Source organism: Lemur catta, chromosome 12, assembly GCF_020740605.2.
Source record: "Lemur catta isolate mLemCat1 chromosome 12, mLemCat1.pri, whole genome shotgun sequence".
Taxonomy (NCBI): Eukaryota; Metazoa; Chordata; class Mammalia; order Primates; family Lemuridae; genus Lemur; species Lemur catta.
Window position 1 is genome coordinate 85689546 of NC_059139.1, and position 27555 is coordinate 85717100.

Sequence of the window (27555 nt, forward strand, 5' to 3'; positions counted from 1 at the left end):
TCTTGCCCCTGGACAGCCTCCTCAGATGTGTTCTCTGGCTTCCTGCTCCCCCTGGCCCCACTCATTTTAATGGTCAATACTAAAAGGTGTGAACTACAAATTAATGTATTATTTAATTCAGACTCACTGCCTTAGGTCTCTTCTGCTTGCAGGCCAATACTTAAAACAACCATTTCCACCGGCAGTAGCAAATGTGCATCCTGGTTTTCCTTCAAATGTTCATTATCTAAATTTAAACCTTTCCACAGTACGCAGGGAAAGACGTCCACGTATCAGCTGCAATGTGAGGCTGGAAAGAGAAGTTGAGAGGTTGTAAATAAGCCTGCTTCTTAGAAACGCAATCTTCACAAACACTGGATTTAAAACATCCGCCCGCCATTCGGGCTTTTGAACCTTTCACAAATTTTCACCCCCATTAGGAGACAAAAACCAAGGCCCCTACAATGCCAAACCCAGTACGTACAAATGAATATAATAAAAGCTACATCTTGAAAACCTAAATATTGCAACTAACATCAGCTAACACCTCGTCCTCTGGGCAACCCGCCCTCGCCTGGTTTCCATAGGAACGCGCAATTCCGGCGCGTCGCCCTCTGCGCCGGAAGTTGCTGTCCTTCATTTCCGTTCTTCCCCTGTAAGCGTCAGCGTCCCCCTTACTCAGGCGGCGGCTGAAGCAGACGACGGATGAGTTTTGGACTGAAGAGGCTGCCGTTGGGGGCGGGACGACGCAGCCGCGGTGTGACGCAGTTCCCGTGCCGGCAGCGGCGGCTCCTGTGCCTTGATCTACCATGGCCCAGCCCGGAACTCTGAACCTCAATAACGAGGTGAGCGCCGGGGGCTGAGGAGCCGGGGCGGCCCTGGAGGGCCCTCGGAACCGGCCTGTCCGCGCCTTTCCGACGGACGCGTGGTCTGGCCGGCGCGGGGCTGGAGGGTGCGGCCGGAGGAGCTGCTTTGTGGGCCCAGGCTGATTTTCCTAAGCTCGCAGTTTGGCAACGGGTAATTCCCCTTCTCGGGGTTTAGGTGACTGAAGCACGAGGCATGTGTCTGGTCCTTGGGCCCCACGAATTTTACGTGCGGAGACTTTGGGAAGACGATTTAATTTGTACGTACAGTGTTGTCGGCTGTAAAACAAAGCTATTGATAGTCGTCACAGGGTGGTTGTGAGAACTGAATTAACTGAGTTATGTAAAGAGTTTGCTTGCAAGTGCCTGACCCTTAATAAACTCTCTGTACACTTCACCTGCTTTTTATTGGCTGCCGAAAATGAAGGGATTAAGGGCTGTTGCTGAAATTGCTTACCTTGAATTAGACTGTGTACGCTCATTAACGCATTTCCTCCTGCAGTTACTGTCCTATTTCTCTGCTTCCATACGGCAAAACTTTAAGAAAGGGCTGTTTATACTGCTGTCCTCAATTCCTTTTTTTCTTAAATCCAGTCTTTCTTAAATTCAGTCTCATCAGATATTTGCCCTCGCCACCATCTCCTCAGTAACGTATTTATGTCACCAGGCTACCATTTCTGCCACTTACCCCTTTCCAGTTTCTGCTTCTGTTCAGCGAAATAATGCTATTCAAAGTGTTGAAGTAAGCTGGAAAAGCAAGGATCAAATGAGGCCTCACAGCTACATACAGCAAAGGAAGTTCTTTATCGTCCTCGTTCTGTGTATGAGCAAGTCACTGTTGAGATTTCATAGTTGTCTAAGATAGGCTTTCTTTATATCTTATAGTAACCTATGCTCAGGTAGGGAAGCTTAAACAACACCCATCTATGATACAGAAGGATGTATGAAAAATGCCCAAAAAACCTAATAGTGCAGAAAAGTTTCCAAAGAAGGCAAAATGAAGTGGGTGATGTTTGTCCTTGGTCTGCAGGAATCTTACACAGGCATTGCAGTCAGTGATTCGATAAAGGGACAAGAAGACGTTCCTGGCAGAGGGACTACTATAAGCAGAAAAGGGGTGATAGTAAGAAACTTTTTGGATGCTGTGGGGATAACTCTTCATTGATACAGGTTTCTGGTATGAAGTAGAAAGTAAAACTGAAATATGTTACTTGTTACTCCCTGATTGGGTCTGGATTTCAGTAGGCAGTGGAATACGGGATATATTGAAGAGGGAAATTGAAGACATTTATTATAATATTCATAAACATACCTTAAGCTTGTGCTTTGTGCCAGACAGCATTCGGTGGGCTATTAATATTTTCTATTTAGATTACCTGTGATGTATAAAAGATATTAACTCAATGATAAATTTGAGAATTCAATACTAGTGTGCTTCCTGTCCAATTTTGAAATGACTTTGATGGTGGAAATGGTAGGGAATCAGTCATTTAAGACTTGCTATTTTTCCACTTAGCTAACTTCCAGGCTTCTTCAAAACAGTTAAAATTTGACCTTTAGGAAGCTTTCACTAACTCACCTCAGTCTAGGTTAGGTGTCTATTCTTTGTGCAACCAAAGTGCTTTCTACTCTGGAAACACTTATTTACCTTTCTCTGTCTTCCTGTGTTTATGTGTCTATCACCTGCAACATATATGTTCTATAAATGTTTGTTGGATGACAGAATGAATTTATCAAATCAGGAAGTATACACATCCCACGCTAACATCCAATATGTTCTAATACAAAGGGGATGAAAAGGACAGAATAAAAGTAGAGCTGATGGAGGATGTTATAATTTAAAATATTAATATATGAGGAAAAAAGGCAAATTTATCTACATAAAAATGGAATAATATACCAAAGAAAAAGGGACAAGCAGCCAGGTGCAGTGGCTCACACCTATAATCCCAACACTTTTGGAGACCAAGGCACGAGGATTGCTGTGGCCAAGAGTTTGAGACAGCCTGGGCAACAGTGAGACCATGTCTTTACAAGAAATTTTAAAAATTAGCCAGGCATAGTGATCTGTGCCTGTGGTCCTAGCTACTCAGGAGGCTGAGGTGGGAGGATCACTTGAACCCAGGAGTTCAAGGCTGCAATGAGCTACGATCATGCCCCTGCACTGCAGCCTAGGCAACAGAGCAAGACCCCATCTTGGAAAAAGAAAAATTACCACCATCTAGGAAAAAAAATGACAAGATGACAAAGGGCTAATACCGGTACTATAAAATAGTTCATGGAAATTAAGAAAAACTGATTCATAGAAAATGGGCAGAAGATAGCTTCAAAGAGGAATATATCTGAGAAAGGGCATATGATAGCAAAAATTTAGTGTTCTTTCCATCACCATAGCTATCATAGTTCAAATTACATTTTCAACCTAGCTTCCCAACTACTTACGTTGACTCTTCTCAGACTTCAATCTGATCTCCATACTGCAGCTGGAGTGTTCTCTTCAAAATCTAAATCTAATTGTGTCACTCCCTTGCTTAAAATCCATATGGTGGCTTCTTGTTGATTTTGGTGAAGACCAATACAAACAAGGTCAGTCTCTCCACTTTATATTATCTCTTACACCTCAGTCTCTGTACTTGATCTGCCCTGGCTTTCCTCTGCTACCAGCATAGCCCTCTACAGATCTTTGGCACATGCTGTTCCTTTTACCTGAAACTCCTTTTTCTCTCAATAGTCCCATTTAATACCTACTCTTACTTCATTTGTCACTTTGTTAGGGAAACCATTCTTGCCTTTCATTTACCCGTTTTATAAGCTCTTGTAGCACCTTTTACTACTTTTTCTCAGCACTTGTAACAGTGCTTCGTGTGTTAGAGTTTATGTGTGTATGTGAGAGAGATTTCTTATCCCCTTCACCTGACTATAAATTTTTGCTCCCCATCATATCCCTGATACCTGTCTGTTAAATGAATAACATGAAGCATCATTTTTATGGTTCTTAATGTCTTAGATTAGCTCTTCTAAACTGGAATTTAGGGATGTGTTTCAGAGGTCCTATCCTGTAACTGCCTGAAATTAACATGTAAATTTGTGTTTTTAATTCTGTCTCTGTTGGGGAAAGAGTCCGTATGTTTCATCAGGTTTGCAAAGGTTTGTATATCTCTGGTACTGTCTTTAAGCTATTGGTACTCACACTTATGACTTTATTATATAGGAATCCTTGTTTCATAATTTTTACTGATAGCTTTTTCTTTTAAAAAGTTACATGATTTAATTTTATAACAATATTTTACAATGTATTTAATTTCACAGAACGTCTTCTGTCCTGAGGCACCCATTATATTATGCCAACTTTTAATGTTTTCTACCCTTAATAGTTCTATTCTTAGAAATAAACCATCACTTTTTGTTTCATCTTATGATTATTTATTGTATATTTTATCTTCCTCAGTACTTCATGTACATTTTGAAAGGAGAATTTTAACTGCTTTATTATAGCAACCTCTAGCATAGTACCTTGTCTGCAGATAATAATAAGTAGAGATATATTGGGTAGATGAAGGTATGGATAGCACAGCTGTGACAACTAATGTTCAAATGAGAGGGAAAAAAAATCTCCTAAATGTGAACTTGTTTTGTCCCTTTCCATTAGAACCAGAGAACGAAGGATGCATAATTGAAAACAACAGTGCCACAGCATTTAGTGAATTGCAAAACTAGAGCAAGATTTTCTCTACTCATTTGTATCTTTGGGCAGCGATCATATGTAAAATCAGAATTAAGAGGTGAAGCAATCTGATGGAGTACTTTAATTTCATAGGAGGGTCAGGGGCTTTGTATAAAACTGACATTATTTATTTTTTGATAGAAAATTAGCAATAAGCCCATTAGAAAATTGCTTTCCATTTCTTTCAAGACAGTAAAGGTGGAAACTGAAGTGCCAAAAAACAAAATGATTTTCTTCCACATATTATAAAAGATAAGAATGTCAAGAACCATGTTTGTATGTACTTAACGAAGTTATAAAACTTCTTTGTCATGATTGGGTGGTATAGTACTTTTTAATAATTTTTTTCTAAGTTAAAGTCCATAAGAAGATAACCAGTTTGTTTTTGGTTATTAAACTCTTCTGTAAAGTTTTGCTAGGTGGCAGCATATGCTCAATAATAGTTAAGTTGTAGATAATTACTAAGTACTCTAGATTTTTTAGATTGTTGCTCATCAGAAATAAAAAGTATAATTCAACAATAAGTGACACAAATGGCCAAATCAGAGTCCTCTTTATAAAACCATAATTAATTTTGTTATCTATGAAATACTTCAAATAGATGGAAAATAATATAACAAATGTCCTTGTGATCTACTTCCTATATTTAACAAATGTCAGTGTTTTGCCATCTCTTAATGTTTAATTCCACTGACCTTCTTTTCTACCTGTTACTCTTTTGGTATGTGTTTTTCTAATATTTTTCATAATTTTAATAACATATATATACATACATATACCCAGTGTATAGGATCATGTCATATATTTTTAAACTTTGCATATGTGGTCTCATACAGTATAAGTGTGATATCGTACATATCATTCTACAAGCCACAGTAGTCTCCCCTTATCTGTAGAGGATACATTCCAAGACCCCTGGTGCGTGCCTAAAGCCTCAGACAGTACCGAACCCTATATTCACTGTTTTTTCCTGTACACTAATAGGTAGCATTTACATCCTGGACACACTGGACAAAGGGATAATTCACATCCTTTGGGGATGAAGTCAGATAATGCAAGATTCCGTCGTGCTACTCAGAGTGGCTCACAATTTAAAATTTATAAATTATTTATTTCTGAAATTGTCCGTTTAATATTTTTGGACCACAGCTGACCATGGGTGACTGCAACCACTGAGAAAAACTGCAGATAAGGGGACTTATTTTTACCAAAACATTATTTTCAAAATTTATCCATGTTAATGTATGCAGATCTCCTGCACTGATTTAAAATACTACATTGCTATATGCTTTATACATAATATTTTATCTCATGCAACATTTTATAAGAATGCTGCAATGGATAATCTTGTGTGTAGCTTTTTCCTATTGTTAAAAGTGTTTCTTCTGGGTAGACTCCTAGAAGTTGGATTTGTCTTAAATATTGCCAAATTTTCTTCCAGAGGAGTGTACCAATGTGCATTTCTACCAGCAATATATGAAAGTGCCTGTTTCCTCACAGCCTTGTGAACAGAATATGCTATCTCATTTTTTTTTATTTACTAATCTGATGGGTAAGTAATAACCAGAAGTTTTAACATACGCTTAGAAACAGAGATATACTTAGATTTCTTTCTTACCACTGCAAGTTCTCCAAGAACAATGCTAGCTTATGGAATAATTGGTTTCTAATAACCACAGATTTTTGTCACAGGCTAATTCAAATACATGGCAAAGTCAGTGCATTACCAATCAAGGCTCATTAATTGACAAGCTAGCAGATTGCCACCCAAGAGTCAGTTCAAAGTAGCATTTAGTTTTGTCTACAAACCAAAGTCTGCCATTAGCATTGAACATCGGAAACTTGGCTATCATTGCCATCATTGTCATCCCAAAAACTCATTCTTTCAAAAGCAAATTCACATTAAACAAACTTTTAAGAGAGTGTGTAAATGAGAAACCTAGTTTATTAAGAAATATATCTAACATAGACAATGCTCATATTGTAGAACACGTTCTTTTCCTGACCATTGGTCATCAGCTGCTTGGAATGTAGAACTACAGAAAGGGGTTTTAGTTGCATGATTCAGTGTTGGGCTGTGATACATCTATCCCCATAATCGAGTTATTCCACAACAGATTGGATTTCTAAAGTCTCTGAGCTGGGCAACCCTTTATTTGGAATTTCCTTGAGTTGGGCAGTGCCAGCTTTTGCTTTCTGTGGTTCCCTTTCCTATGTTTATGTTGACTCTTCCCAATCTGCTCAAATAGTCTTTTCCCAAATAGCTATATTTGATTTCTACTTTATTTATGATCATATTTGTATACTGTCTACCCAAGAGGTTCCCTGTGTTCAGATTTTACCAGGTTAATTCTGCGAACATCTGTATGCCTAAATTCTAGGTGACAGCTCACTGTCATCATATGTGTATTCTGTGTGTAAGCCTTAACTCTATTCCTTCTGATCTTGTATGTTATCTTAAATACATTCTCTTGCTGTGTAGACACCCTCAGCTTGACTTTGTCAGTCTTGGTAGTGATAGCTTACAGATTTTTCCTTCAGTTTTTGTCTTCAGGCTCATCTACTTCTCTTTCATTTTCTTCTGTGTCAGGATATTTCATTTCCATTATTATGCCTCTGTTTTGTCCTTGCTCACAGTATTCATCTCTTCTTTCCCTCCCAACAATGATCACACTGTTTTCACAATTCTGACATTTATAGTTCTGCTTGCTTTTTATTGGAGAATTTGCCAAAGTATATTGCCAGTGCATTGGGCTTCTGACAGTATTGGATGTTTTAGGACTTCTTGTTGATTTCTGGGTTTTCTGTCAACCAACTTTATAATTCCTGGGTGACAAATGAATTGGCAACCTTATAAATCCTAACTAAAAGGCTATTGGTGGTCAGTTTTACAAAAATAATTCTAAATGTTTGAAGAAAGCTAAGTCCTTGGAGTGGACAGTTATGAGAAAAATAAAATTTTAATTTCAGTTTAACATAAAGTGAATATATATTTTTATACCCTAAACTTATTAAATCTCCTACCTATACACAAATACTGAAAAAGTTAATAAGCTAGAAAAATGTATTTTGGTATTGGCATGAAACTAAGTACGTGGAGCATTCCATTTGCTTTTAGAATTCCCTTTTCCAGTAATGACAAACATAGTACTTCTTAAATTGGAATTTTAAAATTGGAGACTAGCTTTCCCATGGTTGGAATGTAACCAAGGACCAACTCTGCCCGTTGCAACTTATTAGTTAAGTTTGGTTAACAGTGGTTAGCAAATGGTATATTATTATCTCACACACCTGCAAAGTTCAGCAATTAGAAACGTATTAATATATTTTAATGCATAGTTTATTGCTTGCTATTTATTTTATGAATGACTCAACTTTCAAAAAGTTAAGTCATTCTTACTATAATTTTGCTTATAAAATGTAGCAATTCTTTTTTCACTTAAACCTTGTCTAAAGGACTTTTCATTTATGCAAAGTATGATTTTTTTCCAAATGGATCTAAATTTGAAACAAATTTCAAAGAGGTTAACATATATAATGGGAAAGAAACTTGATTACTATACATTCTTTTAATATATTATGCATTGGGAACAGTGAATGAACAGTGCACATTGCCATATTTCTGGTCATTTATTTAACTAATATTTATTGAATACATACTGTGTGCCATGTACTGTGTTAGGTGTCAAGATGCAATGTTTAGTAAAACCACTAGGGGAAAGATGTGTTAAACATAATAAGGTTAAAAATAAAATATTAAGGGTCATGATAAGTTCCAGAGGTACTAGGTACCTAAGGTCCTTTTAGTGGGGAATTTGTGACCCTCTCAGGGAAGCCAGAAAAAACTTTCCTTGGAAATGACAGTTGATCCTAAATTCAATATGAACACATATTAGCAAGCTAACATGGGAAGAAAAAATATTACTATTAAAGGAAATGGCAGCTGGTAGATGTGAGCATAGTGAGGAAAAGGGATGAAAAGAAGGCCCATGTGGCCATCCCAAAAGCAATAAGTAACCATTAAAGAGAATTAAATAAAGGTGTGGCATTAGATCTATGCATTAAAAAAATTTATTCTGACTGCATTATGGATAAGTGATTGGAGAAGGACAAGAATAGGTGTAGAGAAACTAGTTAACAGTAACTCAGCCAAGCTTGCTAAAAGGTCAAGATAGAAAAAAAATGTACAATTTGAAAAGTAATTAGTAGATAAAATTAACATGTCTTGGTTATGGATTCATCATGAGAGATTTAGGAAAGCTACCTACAATGACTCCTAGGTTTGTAACTAAAAGGATCATTCCATTGCTTCAAATATGAAACACAAAAAAGGGGTGGGGGGCTCTAGTTGGGGATGAATAACATGAATTCAAGTATGAATTTGAGGTGATTTTGAGCATACTCAAAAAGAAATGTCAGGCAGTTGCACCTTTAGGTCTGCTAAAAGGTGAGATCTCAGCCAAAGGCAAAATTTTTGAGTCATCTTTGTTTAGGTGACAAATTAAACCGGTATGTGCATACAGGATCTCTTAAGGCTAGAAAATATATTTGTGAAAAGAAACACTGGCCGAAGACTGCCCCTTGAACTCTAACATTTCATGGCTGGGTAGATGGATAGTCTTCAAAGAAGACCAAGATAGAGTCTAAGAAAGGAAGGAAGAAAACCAGAAGATTCATGGAAAAACCAAGGGAAGAATATTTCAAGAAGGAAGAAGTGGTCAACAAAGTCAAATACTGCTGAGATTTTAAGTACAATGAAGCCGAAAAAAATCACTGGTGTCCTTAGTTCCTTAGATACAGCTCTTAGTATACTAATGAGAATGGAAATCAAACTGGAATTGTGTGGCATGTAGAAATGGAGATAGTGAATTCAGACATCTTTTTCTAAATGCTTAGCTCTCAGGGCAGTTAAAGAGAAGGTGCTTCTAGTGAACTATGTAGTATGGATGTTTTGTTTGTCTTCTATTTAATCAAAATGACTCAGACATGTTTAAAATCAGTGGGAAATGAATCCATTAAGAGGAGCAGAATGACAGTGCTAGAGTAAGAGGGATAATCCGTAGTAAAGGTTCTAGGAAGGCAGAAGAGGATGGATTCTTAAACACAACTAAGAGATTAACCTTAGATTATACGTAGGGATGTTTCTTATTGTAACTATTAATAGAGAAGCAGGGTGATGTAAGTAAATTGGCATTCATGGTAGTGGAAAGAGATGATATAGTTCCCAACTGGTACTTGTTTTTTCCATGAAGTTGAAAGAGAGGGGAGGAGAGAGACCAGAGGATTTCAGAGAGTGGGCAAAAGCTAAAAATAGTCATTGTAAAATAAATTGACTAAAAAATACAATAGGATTGCTATGAAGTGTTGGGGTCCATTTGAAGTTAGTTATGATGAATTTATAATAGACAGCATGTTGCAAGCATCTCCTGGCTATTGGTTTGCAATCATGAAGAACCCAGAATGTTACTTTCATTCAAGATTAATGTTTGGCTAACCAAAGGGATAGTGTTCATCATGTACCTAAACTGGATAAAAGGAAGAATATTAAAACGAAGAAGACTGATTATTTAAAAGAAAGTACGGGTGTCAGTGGACTGGTAGTCCCAAGAAGTCAAAGATGGTTGTGGTAGGTGGAGTTTAACAACCAACCTGATGGAAGAAGTTGTGATCACAATATGGAATATTTGAATTAATGGTTTTAGAAATGGAATAGTTATGAGTGATGGACGAGGTTTACAATGGAACTGTGGAAGTAGGTGGCTGAGATGTAATAGATTAGGTCATTAAAAAAGAAGTCAAGAAGTGAGGATATAATTTTTGAGTGGGCCATCAAGTGGACATGTAAGTCACTCAAAATGATGGCAGAACTTAGGATGGAAAGAAATTGTAAGTTGTTTGCCAATGTCTTCAATGAATAAGGGGGTGAATAACATTAATAAAGGGTAAGAGAAGATGTTACAGCCAAATGCAAGAGCCTTTAAGAAATAGGATGATGTTGGTGTTATTATTTTGACAAGAAGAATTTGGAGGATTGTGTATGCTAGGCACCCTTACAAGGCACAGAAAACACTGTAAGGATCCTGTTTTCTAGAAGCTCACAGTCTATAGAAAAAGACAGCCACCTGAGCAATTAATGAGATAAATGCTTTACTATCAGAGACTATAAAGTGCAGTGGGGACCCCAAGGGTAGAGTGATTATCTCTAACTGAAGAATTCATTGAAGATTTCACTGGAAAGACTGTATCAGAACTGAATTTTACGTAGTTCCTAAAGTGGAAAAGGGGAGGAAGGACATTCCAGGAGGAGTTATAAGATATATGACTCCCAACCATGGTAGACAAAACATAAACTTAGTGATAACATGCCATTTGTACTGAATGCTATTATAATGTGTAGTTGTTTGTAATTAGAATATTTCCATGTCTTGACCTATAGTTCTATTTTTTGTTCTTGGAGTTCAGCATTGTTCTCTGATAGGGTGATTTAAAGTGTGTACCTGTGTATATGTGTGCACTCCCATGTGTATGTGCACGCACATGTTCTTGCACATAATGTGTGCTTGTGTTTGTGGAGTTTGTTTTAAAGTTATGCTTGAAATAATTTATTACTAAAAAATAAGTGCAAAGGTTGCTTTATAAATAAATAAAAGCAGTCATGTCCTTACAGTTTCTTTTGTTAATTCTCAAACACTCATTCAGTAAATTAAATTCCTACCATTATGGGTAGGTTTTTTGAGGCTCTGTTTTAAACCTCAGGAAAAAAGTCATTTTATCAAAGAGACACTTGGACTCAAATGTTTCTCGCAGCACATTTCACAATCGCAAAGATGTGGAATCAACCCAAGTGCCCATCAGTGCACGAATGGATGAATAAAATGTGGTATATGTATACCATGGAATACTATTCAGCCATAAAAAATGGTCAACTAATACCTTTTGTAACAACCTGGATAGAACTGGAGACCATTCTTCTAAGTGAAGTATGGCAACAATGGAAAAACAAACAACACATGTACTCACTATTAAATTGGAACTAATCTATCAACACTCATGGACACATATGAAAGAAAAACTCAATGGAAACCAAGCAGGTGGTATGGGGGAGGAGGAGGTGGATAAATGCACACCTAACAGGTATAACGTGTGCTATCTGGGTGATGGGCATACTTACAACTTTAACTCAAACTACACAAAAGCAATTCATGTAACCAAAACATTGTACCCCCGTAATATTCTGAAATTAAAAAATAAAAATAAAACTCAGGAATACAAAGATGAATATGATAGTCTCTGATCTTAATGAACTCACAATTTATTATGTTCCAGGCTCACCAAGATGTAAATTTAACATTAAAATATTAATCATTGGAATGCTGTGACTTTTTAAGAAATCATAACCTGTTTCTTTTAAGCCCTCAGATTCATTTTTAGACTGTTATTCCTTCACTGTTTATGGAAAAAGTTTGATTTTGTCAAACTATAAATAAACAAAAACTTAAAGTGGTAGACCAAGTCTATAATATTAAGACTCAAAATAAAGTATATTTGTTCCTGAATTAAGTGCTTTTCTAATTTTGGCTTTACTTTTTAAAGGTTGTGAAGATGAGAAAAGAAGTGAAGAGAATCCGAGTTTTGGTTATCCGAAAACTTGTCAGAAGCGTTAGCAGACTGAAGTCAAAAAAGTTAGTCATTGAAAATAATGATCTTATGACTAATAAAATGTCAAAATTTGAGGTTTTTTTAATATTTACAATATTTGAGGGTGGAATATAGAGTAGTAATTAAATATCTTACTCATGCAGCACTTTGTTTTATATGTAGAGATGATCTGAGTTAGATAGAATGTGCTGTGTCAGCATGTCCTTGTATGGTTTGGACCATACTCAAGATGCACAAGGAATTCTTCTGCTTTTAGTCTTTTTGGAATGAAATTCCCTTGGGGTTAGGCGTTTTATGTTATTAGAAGTTATTTTAAGATGTTGATATAGTTTAACCTTGAATCAATTATGAAAATTTTCTGTCACTTTTTTCCTTGAATTGCTAAGTAATTTGAAATCTTCAGTACCTTGTATAAGTGTTAATCAGAACCTGTGTTCCGTGTAATTTTTTGAAAAAAGATAGTGTTTTGTATTTTCAGCATTACTAGCGTTAGTGAAAAAGTATTTTATAGTTCTTATGATTTAAGCATGAATACTTACAAAGTCTTGTTCCTGATTAACTTTCTGTTCTTTCATAAATGTTTCAGAAGATAGCTTTTTTTTCCTGTAATTCCACAGAATAAACTTTAATTTGATAAAATTATATCCAACCTTTAATTGTAGCTTATGATGTTTATATTACATTAAATACAATGTGCTATTGACTGATAGATAAAAAGTATTATTACTTTCCCATTAAGGAACTAGGGAAGGCAAACTATCAGTGGTAATAATAGTTAATACAATGCTAGGACAATGCTTATTTTTGTCAATTTCTAACACCTTAGGTTTGTAGATGAAATTGGAGTGAGTGTGTGTTGGGAAGAGGGGGGAATGGGCAGGACGATGGTGCTTTTCTAAAAGAAATGAAAAGACTTTCATTATGATATGAATCTAAAATTAATGCTTTGCCTGGCTACATATTGTAATATATTATTTTTTGCAGGGGTACTGAAGATGCACTGTTAAAAAACCAAAGACGGGCACAACGATTACTTGAAGAAATCCATGCAATGAAGGTAGGAGAGAGACTTACGTGGGTGTGTGTGTATATCTTTCTGTGTTAATTTTCTTAGCCTGCATTTTGTGTGTGTGGTATTACTTATTTGATTATTCTTGAGAGTTGCCTAAAACTTATTTTGTATGAGTCTGTTTGGTGAAGAATGTAGCACGTTTAGAAAATTGTACTGTGTTTAAGCTTGCATTTTTCCATGTTTTTAACTGAAATTGTTAAAGTGTTAGACTAATTTGAGTCAAAATTCTGCCAAACTAAACTCATCTATGTTTAATAATGCCTCATGCCTAAAATTTTTATTTTTACTGTAACTTTAGGCATGAAGTCAGTTCAAGAATTTAAGTGTTCATGCTATTTGGGAATGTGGATGGTGCTATTGGTGGCTGACATCATGCTTTGCCCATTGCCAACTCAATAAATTTTTATGTGGTTGTGTCAGCATTTTATTCAGTTCTGTAGTAACTTGAAATAAAATTAGTGTTGGATCAACATGATCCATATTTTTGTTTTTTTCAGCCAGACTCTTCACTAGTGTAATTTTTAGGTCTTCTTGCTGCTCTTACTTTGTGGACACTTTCATTTACCAAATGACATACCATTAAATGTCTGGGAGACTGTTTTATTGTAGAACTTAAAAACAGCATTTGGTACCAGCAATTATCTTAATTGCAGGGTCTTTTTGCATGCATATTTGACTATTATATTTTGGTATAACTTTCAAGTTTTGAGTTAGATAAAATAACAAGAAAATTCTCTAACAATATTTTAATTGAGTTCAGTTACCAAAGCTTCTCATCTTTACTTCCTTTTAATGGGATGGTAAAGTAAAGTAATCTCAGTTAATCTGAATAAAAATAGATGTAGGAAATGACTCTTTGATAGGAGGTATACTTGTTTCTTGTGTTTGTTCCTCTTCCCCTAACCCCCAGGACTGCAAAATTCATAGAATCTATTTGATGTATCTTTTCTTCTTCCAACTATTGTATATATAATCCCTTTTTTATCTTGTCATTAAGGAAAAAAATGCTGAGTTGATTCCTAATGATCATTTATGTTTCTTTGGTTTGCAGATCACTTAGGCTTTCTCATACACCTTTTTTTTTTCATAATATTCCTACTGGAAATAAAATCTTAACAGATTTTTGTTTTGAGGATAGCACTAATATAGGAGGTCGTGATTTCTCTCTCTTTCACTTTCTCTTAACCAAGGTCCTTACTAAATTACATTGCCTACCTAAATTTTTCCCTGTAATTTCTTCTGAATAGTCATCTTTGTAGTCCTAAATTATTCAGAGGCTTTGAGCTGCTATATAATTGCTGATTTTATTTTACCATGGAAAGAATGCATTATATATATATAAGCTTATATGCAGTATATGAAAATTTTGAGAACAAAAAATAATCTTTAAAATACTTCTCTTTTGTAACTCTTAGTAATGAATTTGATTTAATTAGAAAGAAAAGTCCTATTTGATCTATATTTGAAGCTTGTTTTCCGTTATTCTTAAATTTCATCAGCAAAAGAAAATCAGACTCAATGATAAAGTTCATAGGATTACAAGATTACTGTGTCACTAGCATAGTTTATATTGTTTTCTGTTTTTCCCTGTGATTATATATGACCACTATGGAATTGTTGCCTCATAGAAAGCCAAAATCTATAGCCTGTATAATTCTTGAACTCATATAGTATGTATATTCCTTGAATTTGTGGCAGTGGTTACAGTGGGCTGTGTTGGCTCTGTCCTCAGCTTCTTTTGTAATGCCCTTTAAAAACTAGATTAAATTTAAATATTAGAAAACCAGAATAAAAAGAATACTAGAAAGACTATATGTTTGCTTTTCTTAGGTATCAAATTTCATTCCTCATTTATGGTTCTTTTACAAACGTAGTCTTCTTTTCTAAAAGAAACAAATATATATAGCATTTTTCTTAATTGTAAGGCCGTTTTTAATTTGCTCAGGGAGTGTTTATCATATACTTGGGAGTATCAAAGAAATAGTGACAAAACAGTAAACTCACAGTCTCAATTAATTTGGGAGAAAAACTTCTACTTATTCATTTTTCCAGAGGAATTTTTTTCTTGGCTCATATACCACTACATTTTTATAATCTTATTCATGACATACTGTCCTATACTTACATTCTATGATAATAGGGTATTTTGTTGCCAGAGGACTTCCTCATGAAGAAAACCTGAGATATTTTTAGAAATGTGAGTTTGTTTTTTCTAGCCAAGGAAAAAAAGATGGCCTGATCTTTATGATGCTATAAAATCATAGGTTCTACTTTTATAGACTATGATGTATTAAATTCCAAGTCTTTGCTGCCTTTTCTAATAGGCTTCATGCTTTTAACTTTGATACTACTTTAAGTACTGGCTTCTAAAACAGTTCCTTTTTCTTTGGAAGTTAAAGTAGCTTATCAACACTTATATATATCCCTGTTATTTAGCTGGAGAACCAGATGGTAAAATTAAAGCATACGCTGGAAGTATTCAAAATGTTCAAGAAATCCCTTCCTCAATACTAAAAGTAATAACTAGCTTTTACTGAACATTTAATATGTTCCAGGTACTATATTATGTGTTTTTATATACTGTCTTACAGGATAGATAGAATTTTTAAATCCCTGTCTTACAGAATAAGAAACTGAAGGTTAGAGAAATTAGGTACCTTGCCCAACATCAAATGATAGTTAAGTGATGGAATACAAAATTAACTGTAAAGCTAATGGTGTTAGCCACTTTGCTATACTGCTTCAGTAAGATGAGAACTTCCTAAAATATATTGAGTCACTTCCTAGAGATTGGATGAGATAATTTAGTAAACATAATAACTTGCCCTGTAGAGAAAAAGGCCCAAAGATATGCAACATGTTTTCAGATTCTTTAATTCCTCACAGCTAAATATACACAGTTAGCTATGTCATCTGCATTTTTTTTACCTCTTCCTCTCTGAGACAATGACAACTTCTTATGCTGAATATTCTTAAGAGAATTTGTAAACTCTGTGAGACCTGCCTGCTGCCTCTTCTCTATTTTAAAACTCTCTCCTTTTGTTTTATTCTTTTCCTGTTTTTACACGATCAAGTCTATTATTAAAACCATCATTTGAGCTTATATCAGCAGTTAGGATCACCTTGTCTCATGCTTCTTAATAGCCTATTTCTAGATAGTTGTCGTATGTGGTCGTGGAAAAATATTGTAATCTGTAGAAGCATTATGTAAAATCAAGTAAAATGATACATCATCAAAATAATATAATAATTATATCATTTGAACCTCATCACAACTCTGTAAAATAGGGAGAATCCTATTTCAAAGGACATGTTCAAAAGTATTCTAGGCTCCATGTACCTCTAGATTAGAGGTTTTTCATCATATATATTCATATATTATTTAGAATTTTGTGATGTATCTAATTATGTATGCTTTTTAAAAATTTGAGGTTTTTTTCCTGTAATTTCACATACTATGATTTTGGTAAGTTTTTTCCTCTGATTACTTAAAAAAATTTCTCCATGGGGTAAAAGATGCCTTATTATGTTCTGTAAGTATACGGTACTGTGTTAATTAGCTGTGCCAAATTAACATTTAGTTCATTTATTCTACAAGAAATAATACTAAGATTATTATTGATCTTAGACTATAATTATTTTTGACAATTTATCTTTTATTTGTGAGCCAAGACAAAGTATACTGTCAAATCAGACTCGCGTTAGAGGTCTTATCTAGAATCCAGCTTTACTGATAATTTCAAGGATTTAACCAATCAGAAGGCACAGGTGAAGCAAGGATAGATCTGGGACTCTGTGCGATTCCATAAGTCCTTCCTTTCCGCATCAGATATGTAATTTCTAGCCAAGAAGAATCTTCGGATGAGGAAGTCTAATTACTAACACATAGCAGGAAACATTAAGATTTTGAAACTTCTCCACTTGACACCTCAAAGTTGTATAGCTTTTCTAGTGTGCCATGCCTCATAAATCCATAGATTCTAGGTTTGTTTATTGTAAGCATCCTTAACAAGGGATGTCCTACCAAGAGCATTCTTCAGATAAGGATCTTACTCCTAACAAAAATCATTAGCCTATTTACCAGGAGGACCGGTTATCAGCATATTAACAGGTAGAGTAAACTGCATCACCTTCCTTTCCTTTAGTTTCCTTCTAGCAAAGGAAGTGAATAGATTCCAGGACAATTACTCTAATTCTTTCCTTCCTGATTTATAATAATCTTTTATTTCTTTTTTTGATTTTGTGTTATATAAACTTTAATAATATCATATTTACACTTTCCCTCCAACTTTTTGGAAACTATTTCAAACCTATAGAAAACCTGGAATAATAGTGTCATAATAATAATACTATCATGTCCATATTTGTCCCTTTACTGTCAATGCTGAGTTTTAGTACTTGTTTTAGATGTTGTCTGCCAGATTTCTCTATTATAAAGGTACCTTTTTCTGTTTGCAATTATTAAGTAATCTGTGAAATGATACTTTGAGACTATGTGAATATCCTGTAGTCTTTCACCCATGGATTGGTGTTCTGTGGCTGAATCAATTAAAACTTTTTGTTTATATTTCTCTGCTGGGATAATTTATTTCTCTGTTAATATTTTTATTCCTTGAGAGGAGTTTTCTTTTTTGAGCATCATGGAGAATAATGATAAAAATAGCCGTTTTTTCCTATAGAGAAGAAAAACATTCTGTTTCCTTTGTTCTTCATATGCTGGGCAATTTTGGATTGTACCCTGGACATTATAAAGATTAAGTTGTAGAGATTCTGGATTTGGTTATTTTTCTTCAATAAGTGGTTATTTTAGTAGTTAATTTTCTTGGCTAGGCTTTAACTTTATGTTTCTTGAACAGTAGCTCCAGTCTCAGTTTAGATCTTTTCAGCAAGATGCTTTAATCTGTTCCTTGTGTGAGCAGTTTAGATTGAGAGATCCCTTCTTTCCTTCCCTTCTGGGTTCCTCCTGCTCTCTCAGTGGATAAGGTATCATAGATTCACATTTCCAGGGGTACCTTTGCCAATGCTCCTGAACCATGCAGATTGCAGTTAGCTTTAGGCTAAATTCTGAAGAGATGGTACTTTACTTGCACTATATAGTTTTCCATCTTCTCAACTCCAGGTGAGCATGGAGTCCCCATCAGAGTCCATCTGCTTCCATTTATTCTCTAATACCTTCTGATTGGGCTTTTTTGTAGTATGTCCAGGTTTGATGGTGGTTTTTAGGGTTGGGGGAGGGGCGATTAATCATGTTATCTGTTAGTCTCTTAGTCTGAGGGCCCCAAGATGCTCTAAAATTTTGACTTTAGGGAGGTGAACAAGAATAAAGAGACTGAAAAGTATAACCAGTGAAGGAGAAAGTGAACCAAGAGTATATTGCATCCAGGAAACCATGTGAAAAAACTATTACAAGGAGGGAATAATGAACTAGGTCATGTAGTTTTTAAGATTAGCAATATTATTTTCAAAGTATAAACTCATTTATTAGATCATAGTTATTGATGAGTTTGCCAAATTGTAGCTCCCCTATGGTCTAGACTATTTTGCAGAACTGCTTATATAACCAAAATGGTTTTTGTTGTTGCTCGTGTGACTTCAGCAATTCAAGCTCGCCTTCCCTTCTCCTCCCCACATCCTGTTTCTTATCTGTAAAAAGATCTTTAACTAAATCTTTAAAGTCTGAGATTGTTTCCAGAGTCATATTTTCTTTCTTCATTTCTGAAACCTGGAAACTGCAAATTGTGGTCCAGGTATGGAAGAGATGTAATGTTTCTTTCTTTCTTGTTTACTTCCCATACTTCTTAAACATACCCACATCGTGACCTGTTATGGCTATAGGATTTGCAAAAAGCAGTTCTATGACCTCTAAGTCCCTTTGATAATTCTGTACTTTTTACTTAGATTTATTTTTCTCTAATGTATTATAGAAACCAGATAATAAATAATTTGTTGAAACCTATAGGTAACATTAAAGATTCCCAATAAATACTTTCAGCTTCGGATAGTATTTGTACCAAGAGGTTGACAAATAATTCCACTTCTCCAAAAGTGGTTAAGCAGTGCAGTTTCCAATGAGAGTGGCTCCATCTGCATGAGTATTTGATTTTTTTTCCCTGTCCCATCACATTTTCTCTTACTTTCTTTTTCTCCTTTTGTTTGCTTTTCTTTTACTGTAGTTACTGGCAATATCTTTTCTGGTAGACATTTGATTAAATAGATAACTTATATCATGGATAATTTGGAAAACTGAACTCTGTGTTTGATGGTTGTTGTGTTAAAGTGAATCAGAAAAATACCTATTGTTAGAGAGGATGTGGGTACATGGACAGGCAGTCTTATTTATTGTTGGTGGGCATTAAAAGTAATACAACCTTTTGACACAGCCATTTGGCGACATATATTAAAATTACTTACTGAGCATTTCTACTTTTAAAATATATAGCCTACAAAATATTTCTTAGTTCAGGTTTTTCTCTAAATGCACTTTGTCTTAGTGCATTTAGTGTTACTGAAACAGAATGCCTGAAACTAGGTAATTTATAAAGGAAAGAAGTTTCTTTGGCTCAGGATACTAGAGACTGAGTCCAAGAAGCATGGTGCCAGCATCTGGCCAGCTTCTAGTGAGGGCCTTATGCTGCTTTACAACGTGGTGGAGAAGTGCAAGGGGAGCAGGTGTGTGCAAAGAGGGACCAGACACAAGGAGCAGCCTCGCTTTATGACAACCCACTTTTGTGTTAACTAATTCCTTCCCACTAGAGTGAGAACTTATTCCCGAGAGACTGCATTAATTCCTTCCTAAAGAAGGATCCGTCATGATCCAAATGTCTCTTAAAGGTCCTATCACCTCTTAGTACCACTACGCTGGGGACCAACCCTCAACTTGAGTTTTTTTGGGGACAAACCATATTCAGATCGTGACAGACTTCCTGCCTCTGGTTTTACTTCCTTCAAATCATACTCTGCACTGTAACCAGTGACCTTTCTAAATTACAGACTTAATTAAGATTCTTTCTTTGCTACGTGAAATATGAGACCCTTTGCGATCTGTACACTAGCGACTTCTCTGTTGCTCTTATGTTTTCTACCTACCCTGTACTTTTTGTGCCAGCTAGACTGAACCCAAACATACAAATAGATTTCATGCCTTTTTGCCTATGATGAGGCTTTTTAAATGTAGCACATCTCTCCCACCCAAACAAAGACTTACTCTTCTTTAACACCTAATTTTTATGTTACTATTTAATAGCTCTAGAAAACTTTCCCTGGCACCATTATTCTTACCCAAGAGAAATTGCTCAAAGGGGCTCAGTAGCCCCTTTTACCTTGTGTATGTTTCTGCCCTTGTATTGTGTAACAGTCTACTTTAATGCCATTCCTACTGCTTAGAACTTGTCTCAAGTAAATAAGTTGTTTTACTCAATTCATTGTCCCCAACACCTAGTAATGTGTCTGGTACATAGTGGATGCTGTCTGGCTAACTGACTGGGTGACTTTGAATGCACTTTTTTTTACACATGTTGTCATGTTTCCAGTATTGAGGTGGTTCTAAGTCTCTGAATACTACTGAACTCTTACTAAGAAGAGTCTGTAACCAAAGACTTTTGTTTTATGTTGTTTTTAATGTTAAGTATCAGAAACAGAAGAATAAAAAGGCTCTTCATTTTACAGAGTCACCTTAGCCAGTGCCCTAAGGCCATATAACTTCAAATTTAATTTTTAAGAGGCAGAACTTTTCTTGCTTCTTAAAGCGGAGCAAGATGCCCTGATTTAATAGCCTTCTGCACTCAATTTGTGACCTTTGAAATGATAAACAGGAAATCATAGTGGTATTTTAAAAGATCAGTATATACTGCTCTCTTCATGTTCATGCAACAACATTTAGAAACACGTCATCACATTGAAATCCCAGTTTGCTTTCTGGCATGTGGTTTCTACGGCTTTAAGTCAGTATTTTCAGTAGGTCGTATTCCTGAAACCCTTAACACCGTTGCATTTTTAGTATTTAGGAGTCATGATTTTCATTGTAGGTCATGCTGATATAAAGATATTATATCAAGTCTGTGATGGGCTTACAATATTCTTGCTTTCTAAATAGGAGCAGATGTGGAAAATAAAAGTGGTGTCTGTCTTCTGTTTTTGAACCTGCTTGCTTCTATTTGAAAGCAAAAAACAAGTTGCCGGCTTTTGTGGGCAAAAGTGATGAAAATGCTATTGCCGTTTACTGAGTCATAATATACAGCTAATTTTTGAATAAATAACATTCTGGAATTCTTCATCTGAATAAGCCTACTTCAAAGGCTACTGAGTGTGAAGCAAGATTTAGGAATAGGAAGTAAGAAAGCAGTGTCACATGAGCTATTTTTTTAAAAATGTTTATTTATTTTTATTTTGTTTTGATTTCATTTTTTAAGTTTTGTAATTCTGGAAATTTGAACTTAAACCTTGGCAGAACATTTCCTAATAACTGAAAGTATCCAAAGTACTTTTAAACTATTAATTCAAAAATTTTGGACAACCAGTACAACTATCATAATTCCAGTCTGAAATAATGTGGTGCTTGAGAAAAAGGGGTAAATATTACAACATGTTTTGTTGGAAACACAATGGGAGACAAAGGACCCTAGAGAAAAGCAGCAATAAGATCAGTAAATAATTGGTCTTACAAAAGGGGGTTTTCTTTTCTTTTCAACTAGATGTCACCTCAGTTTGGGGTTAAGTGGAGACAAGTTATTTTCAAACATTTATACTCATTAACTTGAACACATCTTATGTTGTTAGATTTCTATTTTAATTGAAACCATGTGTTTTTGTTTTTTCTATATGTTAGAACTAACGTTAGTGTCTTGGCTTCTCAAAGAATTAATATTTTATGATAACAAGGAAAACTGAGTAATGTTCTGTTTTTTTCTTTAGCATGAAGAGTTTTATTCCATTTCTCTACTTGTCACTAAATTATGTAAGTTATGTAGTCTTCTAAGAAATATAAATAATTCCATTGGGAATGCTTCTTAGCAATTTACAGTGAACCTGTGCAGTTCACTTTTATTCTCCATTTTTCCTCCCTAAAGCCTAACCAAACCCTTACAAGATATATCAATTTTATACATGAGTAGAGTAGGGAGAAAAATACTCACTTTTTAAATTCCTGATGTCTGTTGAAATTCAGTATGTTAAAATAGAAGTTAACAGATTTTGGTTGTACTTAATTAATAACAATTGTTCTGCCTGTCACAAGATAACATCCCAGTTTATTAATGTTTGTATATCTTGTTATTACTTATAAAATCTGTAGCCATAAAAGAAAAATAAAAAATATGAATGAAAAAGATTAGGAATTTCCAGAACAGCTATTATAAATTCCATATTATATACTCAGGTTAGTTAAATACATTTTAATTTACAACCTGCTGCATATATAGATGAATAGATTTCTATTCTTCCTGTTGAAGAATGTACTGTTCTGTTGGAAACAAGCATATGAGTCTTTCTATAGTATCCACTATACCAGTGTTATAATCAAAGTTGTAACCTGGACAAAGGGTCTATTAATTTAATTTAATTCCTTATATGATTTAGGAAGGCTTCACAGTGGGGGACATTGAGTTGGAACTTGAAGAATAAATATGATTCTGCATGGAAGCAGGCATTCTAGATAAATAGAGCACACCGAAAACAAAGTATACAAGTTTGTAAATACATGGCTTGATTTGGAAGGGCTGCTCAGTACTCTGTATTTCTGTTATAGTATGTAGCACATTGAACTGTAACTATTTCTTTTCCTGTCTCTCCTTCTTTGAGAATGGAATGTGGTCTTTCTGTCTTGGTGCTTAGTGCATTAATTGTAGTATAAGCACTCAGCATGCACTTCTTCAGTGAATTAATGTCATAGCTGAAACATGGAATGAATGGAGAAATAAAATATTAAAGATAGTGGTAAATGGTAAGGGAGGTTACATTTTAAAGCCTTTGAGAAAATGTGAACACATCAAATGTATTTTGAGTAATATGTATTTTCTAGAAAAATAAAGCTGAAAGCAGACTGGAGGATTGATTAGAAGGAAAAGAGATTGGAGGCAGATAACTAGAGTGGGCAGTGGCTTGTAGATCTACCTTACTGACTTAATTTTTTTCATATTTTAAGCAGACATTTATTAAGCCTATCCTTTTGGAAGGTAGTGTACCACGTAATTCATTGCTCTTGTTCTGCAAAATCGCACAGTACAGGTTGAGTATCCCTTATCTGAAATGCTTGGGACCCAGAAGTATTTTGGATTTCACATTTTTTCAGATGTTATCATATTTGCATTATATAATACTTACCAACTGAGCATCACAAATCCAAAAATTCAAAATTCAAAATGCTTCAATGAGCATTTTCTGTAAGTGTCATGTTGGCACTCACAAAGTTTTGGATTTTTGAGCAAAATCACAGAAGGAGCTGGTATGCACAGTTTTAAAAACAAGATAAGTTATAACAGATGCTTTGAAAATTTTAAAAGAACAAGAGATGACTTCTACCTAGTAATCAGTGAAGGCTTCATGGGGAAAGTGATAATTTAATCACAAATATTAATGTCACTGATTATGATTCCCTTGATATTCTTTAATTGAATTCCAGTTAAATAGCAAGGATACTGTTTTATGCAACAGACTTTACACCTTAGACTTATATATTATTTATAGCACTAGGCAGTTCAACTTCATATGTAAAAGCATGACATGTAAACAGAGTAATGATTTTAGTTATTAATTATTGTCCGAGGCTCTTTGCTGGAGCCTACATATATTATCTCTAATCCCCTTTTTACTGATATGGAAACTGGGAATTTAAGGGTTAATTGCTTTGCCCAAAGTCACACTATTAGAGCACTGGCAAAGCCAGGATTTAGTCCAAATCTATCTAATTTCATAGCCCATGTTTTTAACAGTCTAGTAACCTCTCTTACATTAATTATTAAATATAAAATTTTATTGGGAATAGATATTATAAAGTATTGGTGTGCATTTACATTATAATTGTAACTATCACTTTAATTCAAAAGTGAAAGTAATAATGAAGTATATCAACATTGCCTCTTGCGCAAAATAAGACATGTTTATAATTTGGTATAATTGGAATAGTTGAGCCTTTCTAAAGATAGTATGTAGTTATGCATAAAGGATTTTCTATGTGTATTTAACATTTAGAAATAATATCTAGAAGCTGAATATCAAAATAATCAGTTACCTTGGGACCAAGAATTAGTAGCAGTGTTAGGTTTCAAATAATATCATTTCTTGCCAAATTTGGCACTATGTTTTAAATAAATTTGAATGTAACATGGTGCTAGATTAATTGATGTAGGCTTGTTGGACTGTTAACACATGGGTGTATAATTAAGAAGGAACTATGGATTTTATTAATCATATGAGTCCTTAGAAAAGATTACTGGAAACTGAAAGGTTCTAAAGAAACTACTTTGAATTAGAACTTGTAATAACAATATTAGCTTGAGTTCCTACAGGTTTTGAAAGACTATGTCTTATTCTTTTACTTAAAGACCACTTTCTTTTAACATTTCCTTTTATCCTTTTTGGTACATCCATGTATCTCTTTCAGTATATCCCTGCATCTTGACTGTGATTCCAAACTTACAGGGAAAGATTTACTCAGTCACCTAATGTAATTTCCCTAAAGCCTTTTGATGAATTTCCTAGGTGATTCACTGTTGAGGGGAAAATGGGCTATGGGCTTTGGTAATTATTTATTAAGTTTAAAATTTTGTTTGTTTATTTGTTTTTTCTTTAACTCTTTGTGGTTGGGCAAGGAAAACTAAACTTGCAAAAGGACGTAGATTAAAAACTTCTAAGAGCAAATATGCTAATATAAGTAGTTCATACCAAGCTGAAATTTTGCACTCTTATGTGTACCATAATAACAAATAATACATATTTCTCACCACCATTATTTTTATTATTAACATTCTATCCTAAAAAGTGGTTTTAAATAATTTATTTACTCCTTTTAACTTTTCTACAAAATTAGGCCTTTTTAAAACTCATGTTTGGATTCTACTTCAAAACAATGAACTTTTCTCCCCAAGGCTAGCTAGCCATTTTGTAAGAAGGGAATCTCCAGAATGAAAAAGTCTGTCTACACTGACTCATTCCATAGAACGCAAAAGTGTTCTGCATAGAATCTTCTGACTGATGTAATTGCTGGATCTCATTTTCTCTGCCTACCTCTTTGAGTATGATAGAAGCAAGTAATTTTATGTGCCAAGAATAGTTTAGATGTTTTATTTGGCATAAAAAAATGTGATCATATTTAATTCCTTGCATTAAGTAAGCTACTTTGCCCTATTTTCTAAAAGATATTTCTACTGTGAGATAGGACTATATAGTATAAAGAAAGTTTTGGAGCTTCATTTGACTAAATTGTTTGCTAATGTTTACGCTTAATTAATATCCATTTTTAAATGAAATGCAACTGTTTGGGCTATTGAATTATGCTAGTTTTTCCAACTTTTGCACACTGAAATAATTATTTTCATATATTGAAATAATTTATAGTTGAAAAATGCATTCAGTTTAGATTTCAGTATATGAAAATCCAACTTTTGACATGAAATTCAACTTGGAACTAAAGTGAGACAGTACTATTTGTAGACATTTAGTAATTCTTTAACTGGCTGCCAGCAAAAACCTGACACTAGTAAAATTTCTTAGTAGTAAACTTTCTTTATTATATCACTCTCCTATTCAAGAACCTAAATTAGCTTCCTATTGTCTGCCAGATGAAGTCTAATTCCTCATGAATATTAAAAGCTTTTTTCATCAGTTGGCCCCCCTTCCTGAGCAGCTATATCTCACATTCTTATTTCTGTCCACAGACTATAGTCAACATTGTATCCCCTACATATACTTTGTACATTCTTGTTTTTTAAGTTTCTATAGTTTTATCTGGTAACAGGACAGTATTTTCCACTGTCTCACACATACTGTCACAAAACCAGAGTGAATCATTTTCACAGCCCCAGCCTTTACTAACAGTGGTTTCATTGAGGAAGATGGGAATACATGCATGAGGATTCATGCCTGGGGGCATATATCATAATGGATGGGAGTTTTGTGCAATTGGAGAAAGTTCCCCCAGTTATTTGGTTGTCCTTAAATAGATTTTTTAAGAGGTTATAGAAAAATGCCATTAAACTTTTTCTAATCGAAATGAAGAGAAATCTCTATCAGAGTTGTTTGTGAATTTGTTAGTTTTTCTTACACTCTGTCTAATCACAACACTTGCGACTTTGCTATTAGCACATTTTTCATTTCATGTTTAAGAATTTGAATTAAATATCAATGAGTTTGAAGTAAAATCAGCAATGTGTTAATGACTTTTAATTTGTAGAAGGATGTCCTTACAAAAGCAAAGAATAAAGCTTGTGACTTGTATCACATTTCCTGAAATTTGAACAAGTTGCACTGATACTGAATTTGTATCATGAACTAATTGTGTGCCCTTGAGTTTGTTTCTTCATCTTACAACCGGAAATAATTCCTGTTTGACTTATTTGCTGTGGTGATTAAATAAAATATATAATATCAACATTCCTAGCATAGTACTGTTTGAATAAATTTTTTAAGAACTTAAATTTCTCTAGTTTTTTATTCCATATAAATGGCATAGATGAAATATTATTTAAGATAGTCATTGCCTTCAACACCATTTTGAAAAGTTATGCTAAAACTATTCAATGACACAGAGATCCAGAATAGAGATCTTTTGAAGATCTTCTATACCGCACAATCCATCGTGATTGCCCAGGCTGTATTATGAGTTTAGACCGGAAGCTGAAATAATTCTTTTTATTTCAGTTACTACTGTAGAATTCAAAAAACTAAAGGTTGTGTTTTTGTTTTTTTTCTTGAGACAGAATCTCACTCTGTCACCCTGAGTAGAGTGCAGTGGCATCATCATAGCTCACTGCAACCTCAAACTCCTGGGCTCAAGCGATCCTCCTTTGACCTCCTAGAGTGCTAGGATTACAGGTGTGAGCCACCATGCTGGCCAAAAAAACAAAAGTTTTACCTGATACTATTTGTTCTGTACTTTGCCAGAAAAGTTCACACACTTTTATAATAATATCATCTTAGAGCCATCCTCATGACCAAAGCACTTTATTTCAGCTCAGCAAAACTATATTATGTCTATACTTTGTGTGCAACATTATACTGCTAATTTATAGAAATACAGAAATTAATATGGTACCTGTCCTTGAAAA

General features: G+C 34.5%; 1 protein-coding gene across 1 annotated transcript in view; it reads left to right on the plus strand.

The window, feature by feature from the left end:
• The first annotated feature begins 720 nt into the window (after positions 1–720).
• Positions 721–27555, plus strand: part of SRFBP1 (serum response factor binding protein 1) — a 53074-nt gene continuing 26239 nt past the window's right edge. The window contains exons 1-3 of the mRNA XM_045566520.1: positions 721–824; positions 12160–12248; positions 13210–13282. Of these exons, the coding sequence (XP_045422476.1) occupies positions 789–824; positions 12160–12248; positions 13210–13282 (198 nt within the window). The 5' untranslated portion in view covers positions 721–788. The remainder of the gene's footprint in view (positions 825–12159; positions 12249–13209; positions 13283–27555) is intronic.